General features: G+C 34.6%; 1 protein-coding gene across 1 annotated transcript; it reads left to right on the forward strand.

Moving 5' to 3' along the window:
- The first annotated feature begins 7762 nt into the window (after positions 1 to 7762).
- Positions 7763 to 16865, forward strand: LOC149779724 (uncharacterized). Its single transcript, XM_089940583.1, has 6 exons — positions 7763 to 7913; positions 9089 to 9328; positions 10647 to 10769; positions 12389 to 12505; positions 13195 to 13330; positions 16499 to 16865. The coding sequence occupies exons 1-6, from the start codon at positions 7911 to 7913 to the stop codon at positions 16618 to 16620; spliced, it is 741 nt and encodes a 246-aa protein (XP_089796709.1). The 5' UTR covers positions 7763 to 7910; the 3' UTR covers positions 16621 to 16865.
- Positions 16866 to 18830: the final 1965 nt, after the last annotated feature.

An 18830-nucleotide genomic window follows, 5' to 3' on the forward strand; every position in this document is an offset into this window, starting at 1 on the left:
ACTGTTGTTATAGTTGGTCTAAAAAGCAGGATTTCATTTATTAATGTGTATAATTTACACACCATCTGCGATACAGTATTGCAGCTTCAAAACAACACCACGAATGTCCACATTATACTTACAAAGTTGTCGATCTTGGAAACGCACAAGCCCAAACAGGTCGTCGACGACAAGAAATCCAACTGATAAACTCATTCAAATCCGTTTTGGTGGCAAACTATTTTAAATCTACGTCGAGGTCGCGTCTTTGGGTGGCGGAGTGATTAAATCAATATGAATTCTGTACCCTGCTAAGTGTCGTTATTAGGTGATAAGGCAAAATCAATAAAGATTTGCGGTTGTGGTGGACTCTCGAATGCACGGAACGCGTTAACACCAAGATATCTGAATATAGGGATCTACAGCCGCGTTTGCAACTGTAGACGACTCTGTCGTCCCGAGCCATCATCGTTGGTTAAATAATCAACATCTTCAAGTGGCGTTGGAAGTCCATAAGCGTCAAAATATAAAACATATCGTGGCCTTACCACTATTCGACCCAAAGAATTCCAAGTCTTATTGTTACATCCAGATTGGTGATGCCGGTTTCCCTTGTGCGGGGGAGGGGGGGGGCGCAGGAATACTTAATGCAAGTCCATCTCGCAAAGACACATCGGAAATGCTTGCTTGACTTTGTTATCGCGCCTAAATCAAAATTGGTTTACTGACGCGCCAAAAGCTATGGCATAACCGAAGACCACATCCGTTGAGGAATATTTTAATCTGACGCTTGGATAATCGAAGACCTTTTTCTTTTTTGTGTGCGGTTACACACCATCTTTTTCAGAACCATCCGGAATCCATTTCCAAAGGTACCTAGTACAGCCGCTTTTGCAGCTGCAGGAGATAATAACAATGCGTGAACCTTCGCAAGAAATTTAAATATTACACTAGACGTCTGCATTTGCATCACTTCTGACTTGGATAATTTTAATGTCGCCAACATTTTTATGTTTCTGTTTGGCGGCATTAGGATGATTAAAGTGCATTTGGATCAAATACTCGTGGATTATTCCTGTTTACCTTGTAGGAGAATATATCATCATTGTGACCCCGCAATCGTTTCGTAGTTCGGTTTTATTTACGGAAGCTGTTTAGGGCTAAGGCCATCCTTAACTTCGTCATATGGTTATTATTATTTGAAAACGTAACACGTTCGATTGCTATGTGACGGCTCTACGATAGTCTTCATTCGACCACTCAAGCCCATCAGCAAGAGAGTCTTGTCGGAGAGGATTACAGGAAAAATTCTATAATATGTGTCTCTCGCGGTTCTTCCTTTACGTGTTTTGAAGTAGATGTTTACCACAAACTGCTTAAACAGGTAAAGATGCTCGAGGTTAATCCGGTAAAACGTACAAAAATCGTTCTGGAAGTCTGCAAGCTTTCTCAACACTTGGTCTCGGTCCAGGTATTTCAGTAGTTGACGATACACACGAGCGATTTAGTAGTTATCCAAGTTGGACAAAATGTTTTCGGTGGGTTAGTCGTGACCGTGCAACCTTAGCAAGATCTCAGGTTCTGCAAGTTTTGCAAATATCATCAGATATTCCAGTTGCGTGTTCAAATTGTCCGCCATTTGAAATGCCATAATAACCTTATAAAAGTCTCTTTAAAAACCCTAAAATGTTTGAGAGTGGAATCGTGCAGGAAAACTCTAAGCGCCCCTTAAGCCGGGCTTGATGCTGAGCAAGTCCACTGATGAAAGTTCATGTCGAACGCTGATGAGATATATAGTTGAACTGAGTCATTGTTTATATATTATGGTGACGTCTATTACTTTTTCCGACATAATCTGCTTCCCGCTGCCAGATTTACATTCATATAATCAGACAGACGTCGAGCTGTATCAGTGGTGATTTTACTGGCGATGCTGCTGTCGAGTCGAATCGATGAAACCGCTGGTAATCCAAAATTTTCCAACCCAGCTGATGCTATCGAATAATGACATACCTAATGGTAGTCGAGTGCGGATGTTATTGTCATAATATTATCAAAAATATCTTTATAATTATTTGCTTATTATTATATATTTATTATTACTGCTCGCTAGGTTCATAGCTGTGGCGGCTCAATGGTTAGAGTGCCAGATTCACGAACGAAAGGGTGCTGGCTCGAATCCTACATTCTGACCGTCCTGGTCAGCTACAACGGTTTATCATTGAGCAAGGTACCTTACTTCAATTGCATATGCACTAAATAATCATCACTGTGTTGGTGTACCATATAGCACCAATCCAAACCAAAAACCGTCCCTAAGTTTTTTGGTGATGACTGATGTCGACGTGAACTAAGATATATATATATATATATATATATATATATATATATATATATATATATATATATATATATATATATATCTTTATAGTATGTACACTGTATCAATGATATACCATAAGATGTATACATTTTTCATTTAAAGAAAAAAATGAAACAAGGCTTGACGAGTTACCTTTTAATGAAACATTTATACAACGAATGGTATATCATATATACATCGTACATATTATAAGTATATTTTATTTTATTTATAGCACATATAAAAACATATATTTGGCATTTGAACGGAGTTAGATTGACGAGAGGCAGCTGTGTATTGACTGGGTGAATGAACTCACATCCCTACCGACTGTGTCCGCTACAAAATGTAGTTCTTTCTTTTTGTGCTTATTCACAATCGCCTTTTCATATTGGTAAGCTGATTGTTTTCATTGTTTAGTTTCTATTTTTATTCACATTGATTAAATCAATATAAGTCACATTTATGATCTATGCATGAAAGATGGTCTTAATGAAGAAAATAGAGTACTAGGCCTACAGACACAATGATTCTTGAATACTGAACGCCTATCAATGCATTGGCGTACAGGCGCAAAGAAATTAGCATGGAATAGAATCTAAGCAAAACGACGAACCAATAAGAGGTAATTCAAATATTTTAATATATTTAAAGTTGATCTAAGTCATTATTCTGCTTTAATTAACATTACTACTGACCATAAATCTCTCTCTCTCTCTCTCTCTCTCTCTCTCTCTCTCTCTACTTTGGTCGGTTTGACTTAACATTTACCATCTTTCTTCATAGGTCTAGAGACGTTGAGGTATTACATAAGCGAAAATTCTCTTTTCTCGTCTTGTCATGAATTTTCGCCTTTATCTTGATACGATGGTCAACAAAAAGAGAGAACAGAGAGAGAGAGAGAGAAGGGGGGGGGGCTGCCTTTGGATATTTTCATATTTAATTAATATTAGTCGATTTTTAGAACTTTATAATAGTTTTAGGGAACAACAACAAACATCAACAAAGCCTTAAATACATTACATTTGTCCGCCCCGTAATCAAGACGTTTACCTTACTGTGTCGACCAGCGATAGCAACTTTGTATCATTGATTATATATGCACTTTATATATCCCACGGAAGTGTAAACATACGGTACAAAGAACGATGTTGTAGGTCACTTGGTGAAATTTTTCCATTTAATGTTTTTCATTTATTTATCCAGCTCAATTTCTTTTTCTCTCTCACTCCAGATTTCTGCATATTTTGTCACATGTGCATGATAAGGGAGGGGAAAAAGGAAAAAAGAAGGGATTGAGATTAAATTGTGTATCATGTTAAATTCTTTTAAAAAACGGGGATTATTATTACTTTGTACCGTTATTTTCATACCTCACTAATGATTAACAAGTGGAAATTCACCATTGATTTATAGGAATGGACCCAACAGCACACAGTTCTATGATTGTTTATGTATGCGTATTATTGCGGCATTGGCGGATATGCGTATTATTGCGGCATTGGCGGATCACAATTTGATATAACAATATTATTGGTATATCAAATATATATATATATATATATATATATATATATATATATATATATATATATATAAGCAAACCTTTCATAAAATGCTACGATATAAAAAAAAGTGTATCAAGTCAGCATCGAAAATAGCAGGACCAAACATAATAAATGGAGCTAGCGACGGAACTAATTCCCGCCCAGGCGTTGAACGTATTTAAAGGCTTAGACCTTATGATTGCCTCCGACTGGAGCATAAGAGCATAGCAAAATAGAACAACGATCCTCTTAATATGGGAAAACAAAGAAGAAAGAAGATTTAGGCCCAGAAGTCGACGTGGTGGGGGAAAAAAATGCAACAGCAGAGGGAGCAGACCTAGCTCACCTACCATGACTAAACCAAATAACTGCAACAAACAGCCGACATAACCCAACAGAGAAACTACTCCAGAAAGAGTAATGCAACAACAAGAAGCCCGGCTACCTGCCGCAGCTGAAATGCAAACGATGCTACAGGAATCGATAGCGAGCATAGCTGCACTCTCTCCTGTATTACATGCAATCACAGCTAGAAAAGAAACCACGTGTGCAGCAGCAGACACAGTTGCGGCAGACCTGGACATGTCATCATCCTCTAGCGACAGTCCTGAAGAAGAGGAAAATAGCACAGAGAAGGAAGAGGAAGAAATAGAGACGGAGGAAGAAATAGAGGAAACTGACCAGCCCACCATAAAGTACAAAGAAATGGGATTAGAACCGGCGTTTGACGACGTCAAAAAGGCAGGTCATTTCATTAATGCCGTTAAATATATTGCCTATCAATTCTTGGACACCTTCAAACCGAGACCTGCACATTGGGACTACCGGGTCAGGATACTCTCCCAGTTCTTCAACCGAACCTACATCGAATACTCTCTATGGGAACTAGCAGAGGCAGCTGTATACCTTTCCTCCCAATATAGCTATGCATTTCCAGAAATAAAAAGTCACGAAACATGAAGTGCATAAAGGATCAAGAACGCAGAGGAACACCGTGGTACTTTCTAGCCACAAAAACAGCCCTTCTAAGGGCTCCAGGTTGCTTATTTATTTTAGGGATTTCATTTTGGCTTGAAATCCCAATTCATAAAACCACAATCACTGTTATGATCCATTCGATCGCCTGCTTTCAAATTATAACCTTTTTACCTAATAGTGACTCAGTTTCTCATGTGTCACATAGGCATCTAGTAAAATGGAATTGTTAGGGATATTTTATAATGCACACTATGTACTAGTACTATTGGAATTGTTAGGAGATAGGAAATATTATCAGACTTATTAAAATTTGACTAAATTGCACAGGTGGCTTACACATCATTGGTATTGTTAGAGTCCATTAACGTAACTGGACATAAATTTGGGTAAGTACGGGCTGGTTGTTCATTTGCTCTGTTGCAGATAGCTTTCTTGCCGGAACCTCCCTCACTTTCCACGTCCGGACATTTGTACACATGCAATCGGGTCAAAATTAATACTTCCAGTTCAGTACCCATGAATGTAGTTCTAGTCTATTTTTAGAACAAAATTTGTCAACTTCAGGTTTTAAAATTTCATTAAAAGTTAAGTTAAATTTAAAATTTCATGTAAAAATATGTATCATTTTTTTAAATTGAATTTTCTAAAAAAAGTTAAACAGTCAAGTTTAATGTCTAGTAATTTCCAGATTTGTGTGAGAACTAAAAACTAATTACAGTTTATTTGAAGTGTTTATCTTGATTAGCAAAATCACAATTAAACTTTAAGTTTTGTGCATTTTTGAAATTCGGCCATTTGGAATTGGTTTGTGCTTGTGTTACAGTGGTGTCAGCTAAAAGCCCTAAGCTGTCCTATTCATGGATGAAATTCCTTAAAACTTTGCAGCAGTATTTATGAGACATTGATTTGATCACGGATGGAAGTTTAGTCCATGGAGGTGAAATTGTCTATCCCTGTCAGGAATCGGGTCACAATTAATACTCCCAGTTCAGTACCCACGAATGTAGTTCTAGTCTATTTTTAGAACATTTTTCCCTCTCTCATTTTGGTAGTGATAGAAGAGTTTTATTTATGCTTTTTTGGTAGGGATTTAAAGGTAATTGTTTATTCTTGAGAATATGAGCTCAGGGTGTTGTTGTCTGTGTGTATTTCGGCGACAGTGCACAGTGAGTAATAAGGTCTTGGTGATGATCCGGAAGTGAAATCTGTGTTCTGTTTATATGCTGCTATGTTGACAGTTAAGCATCTCAAAAAAGAGCAGGTCAGCCTTTGACGAGAACTTCACCATGAAGTCATCTTTGAAGGCATTTTAGATTAACATATGATTTGCATTAATTGTCACATAGTGGAAAGGTCAGTACTGAGAAACACATGTAGAGAACATACAGTACAATTAATTGTGTTCTATACCCACATGTGCAAAGATGTGGAACGATTTCCACCCGCCTAAATTAGGTGTCCCACTGTGACGTCATTGGCGCCAACCAATCGCGACTGACGTTACAAACTGCGTTGATTGACACCACAGTGACTGGTAAACAGAAACCTTTTAGGACCAAGAGTGCGCGGGTCCATTCCCTTTCATGAAACAGCCCTCCAGTCAGACCGCAATGGATCCAAAAAAGGACTCGCGGCTGAATTTAAAATTATTAGTACACTTTGTGCACATAAACGCCTGGAGGGATGAAGCCTTCTTTCTCACAGGAACAATTATCAGGCTGCCGTGCAGTCAGAAACTAGTGGTACATGTACTTTTGTACGCACACCATTTTAATCCAGCTAATCATCAATCAAAACCACGATGTTAAGCATCTTGTGTAATAAGTAATATCTACTTGTTTGGTGATTTGTTGATGGGATCTTGTTCGTTGAAAATTTAAGAGTATTTTGATAAACCTTTACAACTACTATACTTTGCTAACTTGAAGGTGGTAAATCTTTATGATCATAAATTCAAGCCTTCAGTAAGTGTTTTATGTCAGTCAAACACAGTGATAAAATCTTTGAAAGGTTTATATTTATTATTCCAGGAATTATTATTTTTATCTTCGTAACACATAAAAAATCTTGTATTCGTGTTGAACTGGTTCTCTCCCAGCCTGGAGAATATTCAGTCAGATGAAAAGAAGGCTGGATTCACGTGAAATCGTAAAACTTAGTTTTAGATTCGCAAAGGTCACGTGCATTTTGTAACACTGGCTCATATGGGTTCCTTGTCAAATGGTTTGAAAAAGAAATATTTTGGTTCGATATCATTAATATTTTTTTTAACAACGAGGTTAAGTGTAGTGAGTTGTATTTTACGCTTATTACTTACTGACTGTTATTGTCGTAGCAGCTTCATCAGTTATATAGTTCATATTTCAGAGCAAATTAATATAAGCCAGTCATTGAGTTAACCCTGCATTACAAGATCGTTTTAGTTTCCCTGTCTGCCAAAGAGCTGGGCATATCTAGCCATACCGTAGACTATTTTACCCTACCCGTAATCTGATACAATGGCATGCGAATAATTTTATATTTATGTATGCCACTTGCATTTAATAATAATTTCTTTGCCTGACACCTATGGTTTTACTTATGTAAATATGCTTCACGTGAGCAATATCAGGATAACTACGATGACTTCTTATTATTTTATTTGATGAACACACAGCGTCGGGTAAATACGTCGCAGGATTTCATGTCCTACATTTTATTAGTAACACAAACGTGTTCAATATGAGTTAAGGTGTTTTTTATATTTTAGTCTGATTTATTTTCCTGGTTTGCTTATCTTTACGGGAGTATTTCACCTACATACGTAATACTTGAGCAATAAAATGTTAACTCAAGATCACTTGATAATGAGTATGACAAATTTACACCAATACATACTGTCATTTTCAAGAGTCTAGAAATGATCACGCACATGTTAAAACCTGAACCATCAGAAAATTGCACATTCTTTATAAACCTTGCAACTGAAATTGTTTATAAATCCGGCATCAGTTCTAGAAGACAGACTTTTATAACTGTTGTTTGTTTGCCGAAATAGAAGCTTAATGGTAAGTTTGCTTTGATTTCTCCACACACACACACACACACACACACACAACAAAGAACACACACCATATATAATATGTGTGTGTGTGTGTTTGTAATACTGACAGCTTAAACAGGTTGGCAGTATGCGCATTAGAGTTTGCAACATAATATCTCACTTCGTCATTCTCTTGGGTGTAAATACTTTAGATGGAAGTTTGAAATATTTAGTTCGGGTGTTTTGCCGCAAAGCAACTCAAGTAGGTAATTATTGCCGAGGCAATTGAATTAAAGTTTATTGTCCAAGGGCTCAGTACGGTAGCTGACCCTGTTTGACCCTATGGACTTTGACATGCATACATGGTTCTTTTGGGTAAACACATACTTATGTGACTAATAATTCTACTCTGTAGACACAGAGTCAAATTTTATATGTTTCACTGCAGCTGCTAATAAGAGTGATGTAACGATATGATTATTGACATAAAACATTGAAAGGTACACCACACATTCCAATGCGTAAAATCTATATGTAATCTTTAAGTAGAATGGACCACTATAGGAAAGAAATTAGGAAATCATAAATGACTATTACACTTTCATGGGTAGAAACAAAAGTCTGATAGTCGGAATGGTCACTGTAATATTGGCTGAAATAATCACATCAATCTAAAAGGCAGATTGCTTTTGCCTTGTTTTCTTTTATGACTGCATAGTTTATATTCTACTGACATACCTTTTTAACAAATTTACTCTGGTTATTGATTTGAAAAATCGATTCTTCTTTAGTTATGTTGCTGGACCAAAAAGTCCAGTAGTGGATAAGCTGCATATTGACAAGCAGACGTGTTCATATGTCTCATCATTCTATGCTTCTTTTATATGATCTAAATATTGATGTTCCGTTTCCTTTTGGATGCAACGGTCTAATTCCGTTTCTTGTTATCTTCAGGCAATGCTCCTTGCTTAATAGTATTAAAAGCGAAAACGCTCCATTTTTGAGGAATACTCATCCTTTATATCTTTGAAACCATAAAGCACCTATTTGGTGCCATTATACATTCACTAGTAGTTTAACTCGATCTTGCTCCTCTACGCTTTTGATGACGAAAGACACGGTCACGAGGACGACAATTATTTGTTATACTCGCTTTATTTTCAATGAAGAAAAACACTGTATTATTTTAATCTCTCGCAGATGGCCCTCCGTTTGGTTTACCTGGTTATCGGTATCTGTATGCTGGTTATGCACCCGACTCGGGCTGGTTTGCTCGGTCGAGAGATGAATGTTGACCAAGACAGTATGCCTGGTGAGGATATGAACATTAATCAAGACGACCAGGAAGGGAAAATTTACGAGAGACTTCTTTCCAGACTGTTGGAAGAAGAGAGGCAGAATCTGGAGGCACCGGAAGCTGGCAACACTCTGGATATTAAGGTGGCATTCTACAGTTTCTTATTTTGCATATGGTTTATATTTTTCAAGAAACATAATTTTCCATGCTTTCCTCTAGGGGTTATACTGCTATTTAAATTAGACCCGTCCTGTCTTATCTATTGTTAAAGGCACGTTTAGTTCCCTTTATTTTTGTCTGTGATTGTAGTTAATGGGCGTAATTTGGTTTTAAGAGTATACAACCCGGACTTACTTCAGATGTACTCGTAGAAAAAAGAACTGCTAACTCTTCTTGGTCAGTTTTACTTCTTGGATCTCAGAAAGAACAAGCCAATTGTTTTGTTTTTTTCTCTTCTTTTTAAATATTTTTAAAACAAAATTCATTGAACGTTCAGAAGCTGGTATTGTCTAGTCTGATATAATTAGTTTTCCTTTTTTCAATAACTGCTAAAGATAGAGTACTTTAGACTAGTTCGGGTTGATTTTTCGAGCACATTTTTCGAGCAGCTATTTTGGTTATCTGTGCGCTTCGGTCATGTACAAATTCCACAAATAGAATATCCGAAGAAATTTCTGCCACCGTATATGAATATAACACAGAGGTATGCCAACGTTATCTCCATTGTGCATCTTGCAAATGCAAACAACTTCACCTTGCACCTGTCACTCTCTCATATTTACATAATATCTTTTGTGCGCCCTCTAAAATTTGGTATTTGAAGTGCTTTTTTTACAAACTAAATATTCGTAATAAAATGCAACGATTAGGTATTTAAAAGATGATTATATCATACGTAAAGTTTCGCATGCAGGTGATGACTTCCATTTATATAGGCATAGATCTACTATGCATTTTATTTAACGATGTTTTCATCACATGTATATCTCCCGCATTGCATTACTACTCAAAACGTAGTTTTTTTTATATACATATATTAAATTCAGATCTATGATAATCATTTTAGCTGGTATCTCTGAACAAAGTCATTAATGTTCTTTCAACACTTGGATCGAGTTTTATTCCAAATATTTATTTATTAGATGTATCAAACACCGCAGATAAAAACACTGGCTCTGAGATTAGCGTGAAGACTCAGAATTAGAGACGACAAGGCTCACAGTGATATATTGTTGTTTATAAATGAAATAACAATGAAGCGATAACTCTTGCCCAAACAAACTCCTACATACACGTACTTTCGTTACCTACATCAGTGTGGTCGATCGTGCTTTTGTGTGTAACATTTCAAGTTGGACCACTTTAGATACTATGAATATAGACTAATAGAAAATTCACATGTTTGATCTTTCATTCAATTTGTTTTTCTTGTTATTGCTCAACTCTTAAATATACAACCAGGCGGCTCCAGAGGATGACGGCGAAGTAAGAGAGACGGTCGAGAAATTTGATGGGGACAGAAGTAAAGTAGACATTTCTGTTGGAAACAAACTGATTGAACAACATCTTCGGGACTGCGAGAAGGCAAGGCATATTTAAATCGTGAAAACTCTAGTTCATCATCATAAATTGTTTAAAAATGTACAATTTGGGGTTTATTATTATAAGACAAATAAATCGATTTCTGGTTTTAGACATGGATGACAATGGAACAAAGTAATTCGGCGAGACCAAGATACAAAATAAAACATTATACGTTGCTGTTGCTTCTGTTATATCTCGTGCCATTATTTATGCAGCTAAAAGGGAAAACAGGTTGATCTAACTGTTTTAGAAGGGTCAGGCGGCTATCTTATAAAATTGTGTACTGCATGTAGGTTACAAAAGAGCGATAACGGTATACGCTAAGAAGGTACGAGTTTTGTCCCTTGAATGCTGTGAAACTAGGCCGTGAGGCGAAGATAACACAATATCAGCAAATTCTATTAAAATAGAAAAGCAGAAGAAGAAAAGAAATTTGTACGGTTCAGCAGCACAAGTAGGTTATTACGTTTTAAGGAGATTATTAAGGTACTGGTTTATGATAAAAAGATACTAATGTCTACTGAATAAAAATGGAGCAAGAAGAAAATATTCAAAAAATGTTTGAGCTGGATTCCTTTAGAGTTCTTTCATAGGATATAACATAAAAGAAAAGACCAGCTTTATGTCTTTGGTATGACTCTGCCGGACGCTCTAACCACTGGGCCACAGGAGCGGTAATGTTGAGATCTTAGATAAAAATTGCGGAAAAGTGGCACTGAGATTATTGACAGCTTTAGGCATCTTTTACTAATTAAAATTGCAAACATTATATTAACTACAAATACAGAATCACAGTAAGTTTTGAAACTATTGCTTACTTGATTGTGAACACCTTTCATATCAGTCATTAATTATTTGCCTGATCATTTTATTTTCAATGTCTTTTATTATAGAAGTCAATTAGAAACAAATGTCCAGATTTAAACTTTTCCGTTGAAAACAAAACAAACAAGCAAAAACAACAACGGTAACAAAAATAGCAACAACAAAATGAAAAGCGCACAAACCTAGCTGTGGCACTTCCTCTCTGTTCATATCAGTGAACAGACCTTTAATTAGGCGTCTAATGTTTTTTATCAGCCAGACTGGTTTCATAGCCAGGCCTGGATTCACATCAATATAAGTTCAACCATCCGTGTTACAATATCATGTCTTTCATACAGACTACAGTTAATAATCATTATTCTTTAATCCAGGTATTTTCCTGTTGATATCCATTATATCTTTTTCTGCACAAACTAAAAAATCAAACAAATAAAAAATTTCGCATTTATATCTCGTTTCTTAAATTTATCTTTATCAAACTACAGATTTTTCAAACACTGACAGGTCTTCATTTCCCAAACACTGACAGATCATCGTCATTTTCCAAACAATGAAAGATCATTGTCATTTCCCGAACACTGACAGATCATTGTCAGTTACCAAACAAAGACATACCATTGTAATTTCACAAAGACTGACAGATCATTGTCATATCTGAAATAATGTCTTCAGTTTGAAGAGTATTTCTAACACAGTTTAAGACCATCTTGTTTAGTCTAACGTGATAATCACCAAGGTCAAAAACCAATTATTAATATTTGTTTAAGAAACACCATTTTTCTCATGAATTTTAGAGGTACGAGATCATCGTAATGGGCGACGATGATGCAAATGAGAGAAAAAGATCATGCTACCTGCATAAAATGGACGACACACTCTACAATTTTGTCTGTCTGGGAATCGGAGAGAAGGTGAGAATTATATGCAAGTAAAGCCGACATTAGTAATATGATAATTTAAATCATTTAACTACTAAGAATGAGAACCAATGTTGACTAAAACATTCATTATTAATATAAAGACTTTTAAATTACTTGACTAATGAAACGAAAACTTGCAATCGGAGGATTTAACTACACCTGATGGTAAATGAGCCAAGCCTTTTAAAGATCTGTGTAACCTAGCAATTGTTTTTAATTATATATTAAATATAAGAAAGACTGTACATAATTATCTATTAAATATAAGAAAGACTGTACATAGTTATCTATTAAATATAAGAAAGACTGTACATAATTATCTATTAGATATAAGAAAGACTGTACATAATTATCTATTAAATATAAGAAAGACTGTACATAATTATCTATTAAATATAAGAAAGACTGTTCATAAACGTTTTCTTACCACTTATACGCATCGTTCACTAAATTAAAATAATCCAAAAACACTACAGGCACGAATTCGTCGGAAAATATAAAGTAAATTTTTTTTGTATTTAAATAAATTTTAAGAGATACATTATAGATAAGGTGAAAACACATTATTAAGACAGAAAAGGAAAGTCTCCCTTAAATACTGACAGAAAATGTTATTTTCGAAACACTTGTAGGAATGTAATTTCTTCCATAATTCAAGCCAAAGTATTTCACCATTGTAGCCCCACCAAACCTATAACATTGGAGCGGAAGTGGCGAACAAGGAATTTTTATCTCAAGATGGTCCTGACGGCGTGTGCAGAAACATACCAATGTTCTTGATTAGCACCGCTGATGACATTGAATTGTATAAAGATGGTGAGTGCTACCCAATACTTACTATATGTTTATGAAAAAATAGATTATGACGCAACAAAAATGTATGCTATTATATGCATAAAAATGTACCGTATAATACTTCAAAATGCACCCTGTGATAGAACAAAATTTTATGCTATAAAATCCTACTCAGTTCATCATAATGACATCTGATATAAATTTGTCAGCCGCAGTTGCAGAGTTGATGTCATTATCAGACTTAGTTCACTTTCCCGTTCTTAGATTTCATCAATGACAATCACACTCATAAATAATGAACATATATTCAAACAAAATAAACATAAAGGCAACACGTAAGCATGTTGCTTTATCACTTCAACATCTGTTGAAACTTCCTATATATTCTGAAATTTACAGCATACTTTTACAATAGCTCGAATAACCAAGAATACGTTGAAATTTTAAAGATGATTTGTGATATATATATATATATATATATATATATATATATATATATATATATATATATATATATATATATATATATATATATATATATATATATATATATATATATATATATATATATATAACACTGGATCGTACTCGAATAAACAAAACACCCCTCCCCTAACAACGAAATAAACAAACAAAAATAAAAAAACACATTCATAGGTAAGTACTTTAATAAAATTCGTTGTTTAGTGGTTATTTTGATGGAATTTGCTATTTAAGAACGTAATATGAGTACAAATAGATAGTAGTACTGGGCCGATTGAACAGATATGCGTGTGAAATGACATGGTGTCTTACTAAGTTCTAATACTGACATTTACATATGCAACTGTATGTCAAATTTCAGGTCATGACACTGATTTAACTACCTGCCAACGAATTATATGCTTAAGAGTAATTTAACATTGTGCTGGGTTTCGCTACAGTACTAGTGACTACATTCAAGTTCAAAGCTATGGAATTTTCCGCCACATTGGTTTCGACCTAATTTATACTGAGGCTTCCAAAGTTGCAAATCTCGTAGAGGTTTAAGTAGTTATCAGTGGAATCGTAACTTTTTTTAAGAATGAATGAGTATCGTCCAGTTATACACTGGTTTAATTACCAGTATTCTATAAACACCTTCGCCATATATAGTGTAATAGCCTGTCCTACTTCTAGAACTAGCATGTCAACATTGTAATCACTCCAATAATTTAACTAGTGTGTCCATATTGTAAATTATATTGCACATATTACAGTGTTGAAAATCATCTTCGTAGAGACATGTCTGTATTGACAAACATATTTCATCCTTATTTTCCCCCGGATATATTAGTCATGAATTATTCAGCATCAGTACAAAACAAGTTTACAATGAATGATACAAATATTATCGCTTGGTTTAACTGGTCGAAACAAATGTAGATATATATTTCCAATCGTTTAAAATGGTGGCTATTTAAGAGAGAAAACGTGAACAGTACATACTTTTTTAACGATATTTTAAAGAATGCTCATAAAGTTTATAAATTTGTTGTCCAGTGATCATAGCATAACAGCATTCTGGTTTGTTTGGTTTCTAGATAAATTTCATATTGTTTGTGTAGATGATTACCCATTTTTAAAACGTTATTAATCTATTTTAATTCTGACGAATAGTCCCATCGCAAATTTTTATGCTTAGGAATATGCTTTACATAATTACTAATCCTCTAAGTTAACTTAGTAAATGGTTCTAATGACGTAGTAAAAAGACTGAGTTTAAGTCAAACGACTTAAAGCATCTGCATTATCTAGCGGATTCTTACATTTTCCCATGTTAGCTTTCCTATTTCTGCGGGACCCCATCCTATTATTGTTATAGTTTACATTGATTCAATATTTTCCTTTTCCAATTAGTATACATTGAATTGATACAAAATAATATAGACATAAGCATTATATTATATACGGAGAGACTGGATATTATTTTTAAATAATAGAGACAACAAATTATTCTCACTTGTTCAGTATAGTTATGTCCCTTAATTAGTTAAAATCCAATATAATTCTTTACGTTTTTTATCAAGTCAAACAATGACATATTTGGCTGTGATCTAGTGTTGACTATAATGACCAAAGAAAAGATAGGCAAACTCAACAACGGCTAAAATTATCAAATAATTTGCCCATCTCTGACATGTCTATCATGCAGTTTACACACTTAACATAATAAGTAGGGCCTATCATTTCCAGACAATCATTCCTAGTGAAACAATGCTATATATCATTACTCATTCAAAGTGAAACAATGCCAGATATCATCACTCATTCCATGTGAAACAATGCCAAATATCATCGCTACATATATTTGGTACTATACAGTATCCGTTTTCAGAGTTTAGATGATTCATGTGCAAGTGCCGGTGTCATTCGTTTTTGTGGTCTTGCCATAGAGGACATTTACCTGGCAAGACAATCTGAGGATTTGCTTCATATATAAACTTAAGTAGTTCAGACGAGGATTATTCTAATTGGACCAATCTTTATTAACCATAAAATGACAAAACCTTTCACCCAATGACGATAATGAATTCTACTTATGCCTGAAACATGTGTCTGAGATGTTTGTATTTATATATTCGTTTGTAAGTGCAAGATATATTGACGATTACTTGCTCGATTCTAAGTGTTCGACATTAAAGAAATAATTTTCGATCTGATCAATATGCCATATATCCACTTCATGCGATCCCTTATAGGCATCTGATAAAATTTTGAGTAACCATGTACAAAAGAATTATTTTTTTTTTAAATAACCATTTGATAAAGTTAGTGACTTTGCAGAAACAAATGGTTATCGCAAGCTGAGAGGACCGCCAGCCGCATGAAATTGTTTTGTGTGTGGATATCATTCTTTATAACAAAACTGAGAGGCTTGAGAAATATATGCTCTTTGCTTCGATTAAATATTGTTTTCTTCAAACGATATTGCGGACGGTGTTGACTGGTATTAAATATAATAAAACATAAAGTAATATATACTGCTATATAGGGACGCTGAAGTTATACACATTGACCCGAGGCCATTTCATTTATGAATCACATTTGAATGCTTTGTTCGGATAAGAACTTAGAGTCATCCTATCCAAATATTGGTTTTGACCACATTCATATATTATATAGCTGATATGATATGATTAACGACTGATATGAAACTTTTTATTTCAGAATCACCCCTAGAGAGAGAGATCAAGGAGAACGAGAAAAAGAAGAGCAAGAGATGCACCTTAAGATGCAATAATGAATGCCAGACATGGAAATGTGACAAGTCATGCAGAATTAGATGCTAAAAGTGATGAAAAACAATATAATGAACAACACAAACAACAAAAACAATAACAACAATAAAACTTTACCTGTTAGCAAAGCAATAATTAGCTACAATAAATGTATGGAATCTTCGCAAAAAACCTTTTATTTTGTATAAAACCATTTTGTACGGGCTGGATGAATATACAATATAAATACAAAATGTTTTCATCTCTTGTTGTTTAAAAATATGTTGGTTGCAATAAATAAATGCATCGAGCAATTATTTCAGTTTTAATCCACTACAAATAATAATCAAGACATCCAAAGCTACATAAATGATAATTGTGCATACAGTTTGAAATCAATACTAATTAAATTTATATAGACAGTGAATGAAAACCATACACTAATAATTCTCAGCAAGATATCTTATGACTAACATAACATTAGTAATTTCTCAGCAAGATAGCGAATGACAAACATACACTGATACTTATCAGCAAGTAGTATTTTATCTTAACTTTGATGTGTGTGATGTGATTTGGATTTTTAACATAGTTTTAAACAAATTTCAGTCATATCGGTACGATGTCTGCAGTGTGACAGGTTATAGTGATGTCTAGCACTGGGGCATCATGCCGCAGACATGTAGCATGATGTCCCACTCAGACACATTATCCTGACACCAGGCCGACCAGTCCTAACACTAACTTTTTAACGATGAGCGCCTAGCGAGGCAACTGTTATTACCATTTTTGTAAGTCTTTGGTATGACTCGGCCGGGGTTCGAACCCACGACCTCCCTCTGCAAAGGCGGACGCTCTAACCAGTAGGCCACCGGAGCTGTTCATCTTAACTTTGCTAACATCGCTTCATATTGTGGAAATTATTAACCCATCTGAGTGTGCTTTAGGAAAGAAATAAAGTATATAGGGATAGGATTCATGTTGGATGAAGAATATTTTCAATTAATGATGATGATGATACTACTACTATTACTACTGCTACTACTACTACTTCTACTACTACTACTACTAAACAACTCTTCATTGTACATCTTTGATGGCCCAGGTGGCTGTGTGGTCTGTGGCGCTTGCCTTTATAGATCCATGACATCTCATTTTTGTCCACGTGAGTTTGAGTCTAAGCTTGGCAAACGTCGGTACTTTAGAAAAGTGGTTCTTACCGGGCTTTGCCGAGTAATTCCTTCACTACGTATACTGGCCGAAATGTATGGCCTAACATGTACTGACATATGGCGTTAAACTTGTATCAACAACAAATCTTTACATCTTTAAATTATAAATATAAATCTTCGCAATACTTCTAAATGAAATAATAGGTCACTTATATCGTGTAATATCAGCGACGTTATGTTGTGTTATTGCCGATGATGATGACGATTACTTCTGCCCTATACTTATAATTAAACACACAGATTTACTTTTGAAATTCTATTTAAAACATCCTCAATAAACTCTTGAAATAATAGAGACAAAAGGTTAAAGGTAAAATAGCTCACACTAAACTATGTTCAGCACGATTACGTTAATATGATGACCATGTGTCGGACTCGACAAGTGTACGCTATAAAAAGATAAGTATGAACTCTGTTCATGCAAGAAAATTCGGACAAAGGTCAGAATATGGCCAATTATCATGTTCGAAAAATCATCTTACAAACACTTAATGGCTTATTGATTTCCTGCACAAAAGTACCATAATATGGGTCTAATTTAGTATTATGTTAATATTGAAAATGGCATAGTTATACTTGTAATATAATTTGACAAACCTGTACACGGATCTATATCTGATTTACAGGTAATTCTAGGCGGTAATTAAAATTCATGAATAGTTGAAGAGCAAAACCTGATGAAAAAATTAATTATTTACTATTCTATGTTCTTTTTTTTGGAAAAGGATTCTTTTGTTGCTGTGAAAAATTCAAAAGATAAAATAATTAATACTCATGAAAAGATTTGTCCGTTCGAAATGGCAGTGATTTGTTACAATCAAAATGAAAATATTGTGTTATCTGACAGTTAGGAAAGCATTATTCTTTATTAACTATTTTTACAGTTATCTTTTACATAGAGACAAATTTCTGGGTATTGGAAAATAATTTCCCTTCACATTTTCCCATTTGTTGAAATTTCTAGATATCAAATAATATTTCATGAAATGATGAATAAATTGGTCATTATTATCCTGTCCTATTTACAAAACATTAATGTACTTTAATTAT

Source organism: Sinohyriopsis cumingii, chromosome 17 (assembly GCF_028554795.1).
Source record: "Sinohyriopsis cumingii isolate HCF-2022 chromosome 17, ASM2855479v2, whole genome shotgun sequence".
Taxonomy (NCBI): domain Eukaryota; kingdom Metazoa; phylum Mollusca; class Bivalvia; order Unionida; family Unionidae; genus Sinohyriopsis; species Sinohyriopsis cumingii.